The following is a 2,265-nucleotide window of genomic DNA, read 5'->3' as shown; positions in this document are numbered from 1 at the left end:
GCTGCCATATCAATATACACACTTGTCACGTCTGTCTTTGCCTATTCTGCTTATCAATGACAATGTGGTTCATAAATTTGTGGCTACCAAGCAAGCACGTCTTAACCCTTTGAACCTTAAATCTTGAAATTTCTCAAATCTCTATTCCGGACATTTTTATTAAATTTCATCCAAGTTCACAGTGTTTTGGGGGCACATACACAAAAAGACTTGTTGACCTTATTCCAAGGTGGAAATATTGTAAGATGACAAACAAGAAATAAAGAGAGTACTTTCGACAGACTACACAACTCAGGGAAGTCCGTGCCCCGGTGAACCGGCCTTACGGTATACAGTAAAATATTGCCCAGGCCGATTTACCCGCCTAACGGGTTCAAAGGGTTAACGCCAGAAAAATTGGAAACCCTCCAGAAACCTTCTACATTAACGCCAGAAAAATTGGAAACCCTCCAGAAACCTTCTACAAGAAACATCTGAAGGTTCTGCCTGGATTTCGAAAGTTTATTACTGGACGACATCTTAAAAAAAAAAAATTTTTTAAACCATGTCAACATTGGGTATATTATATATAATAACAGACATAATATATCTTTAGTAACATGACATGTACGCCGGATCATCAAAGAAGCCGAGGATTTCAGTGTCCGAGAAAACAGCACTCCCATCTCTATGGAAAAATCGAAAAACACAATCTCACAAGTCGCTGTCTTTCCATCTCTCACAGTCACAGAGTCACATTCAGACGGGGATTCAAACCGCATCCCTTGAGCTCGACGCCGTTTTTCTTCTTCCTGGGCTAGATTAGCAGGCAGCGATGGGCAGAAATCCACGAGGTGGGAGCGAGGTAATCCAGAGAGATCGCAGTTCACAAGTGTGTAACAACTCAAGAGTTTGACGAGAATGGAAATCACTCCTCCTAACGCACGCGTGGTTTTAAAACACCCAACGCAGACAGTATTTTAACATCCCACGTTGGCGTTATTCTACAGTACCCGAGGCAAGAGTAATTTTATAACACACTGACAAAGGTGTTATTTAATAATACAAAACGCAGGTGTAATACCACCCAACGCAGGTATTATCTTATCAGACGCAACGCAGGCGATAGAACTTGACGCAAGGATGATTCTATAGCACCTGGTGAAGGCATTATTTATTCTATAATGCCCGGCCTAGGTGATATTTCATAGCACTGACGCAGGAAATATATTAAATTTTAGCACCTGAAGCAGGCAATAGTTTAGAGCACCTAACGCAGGCAATGTTTTACAGCACCTGACGCAGGCAATGTTTTACAGCACCTGACGTAGGCAATGTTTTTACAGCACCTGACGCAGGCAATGTTTTACAGCACCTGACGCAGGCAATGTTTTACAGCACCTGACGCAGCCATTACATTTTCCTCCGAGTTGTAAAAAACCCAGAAGTCCAAAAGAAAATGTCCCAACCAGCCCACCCACGCCTGAGCAAAACACGGTAAAAACAGCAACTGTGGTTTATCTCCCTTTCTTTTTGCGTATGACCCAGTCGGCCAGCGGGTTCACGTGGTACAGGTCCATCATCTTGGTGCGGGGGTCCAGACACCGCTCAGCTGGGGAGGAGGAAATCACACAGTCTTAGTTTATTTCTGCTTACGAGTTTGGTTTTAGTGAGTATTTATTTTAGTTTCGTTGTAGTCTTTTAGTTTTAGTAGAGGTTTTACGGCGCTCGCAACTGCAGAAGGTCATATCAGCGCCAGAAGATTAGAGGTGTTATAAAGGAGAGTAACAAACCAGAGAACCCGCCAACCACCCACGTTTAGTTTCAGTAAATGTTTTACGGCACTTGAAACACAAGGTCATATAAGCGCCGAAGATTAGAGGTGATATAAGAGAGTAACAAACACAAAAAAGAAGGAGGAGAGATAAGGACAATAGATGTTTGATGGGAAAGAAAGAGCAAACCACACCAGAGCACCCGCCAACCACCCACAGTAACTGTTTTACGGCAATTGCAGCACAAAAAGGCCATATTATAAGTGTCTGACATTAGAAGTGTTACAAGAGAATATCGGTCAAGAAAAAGAAGGAGGAGAAACAAGGACGATAGATGTTTGATAGGAAAGAAGGAGCAAACCACACCAGAGCACCTGCTAACCACCCACTAAGTAAGTGTTTTATGTCACTTGCAACATAATTTTATTTTATTAGTACCCAGGATTAGAGGTGTTGCAAGAGAGTAACATACATGTACATAGAAAAGAAGGAGAAGAGATTGATATATATA

The 2,265-nt window shown here is 42.1% G+C and overlaps 1 protein-coding gene across 1 annotated transcript in view; it reads right to left on the bottom strand.

Annotated features, from left to right (window-relative positions):
• Positions 1–142: 142 nt before the first annotated feature.
• The window catches only part of LOC101862083 (rho GTPase-activating protein 18), a gene marked incomplete in the record, with an annotated part of 36,002 nt that continues 33,879 nt past the window's right edge, over positions 143–2,265 (bottom strand). Inside the window, 1 exon segment of the mRNA XM_013090011.2 lies at positions 143–1,591. Coding sequence (XP_012945465.1) covers positions 1,497–1,591 — 95 coding nt within the window.

The sequence above is a fragment of the Aplysia californica genome, unplaced genomic scaffold, assembly GCF_000002075.1.
Source record: "Aplysia californica isolate F4 #8 unplaced genomic scaffold, AplCal3.0 scaffold01106, whole genome shotgun sequence".
Lineage (NCBI taxonomy): Eukaryota > Metazoa > Mollusca > Gastropoda > Aplysiida > Aplysiidae > Aplysia > Aplysia californica.
The sequence above is the reverse complement of the archived record's forward strand: the minus strand, read 5'-3'. Positions and strand labels throughout refer to the sequence as shown.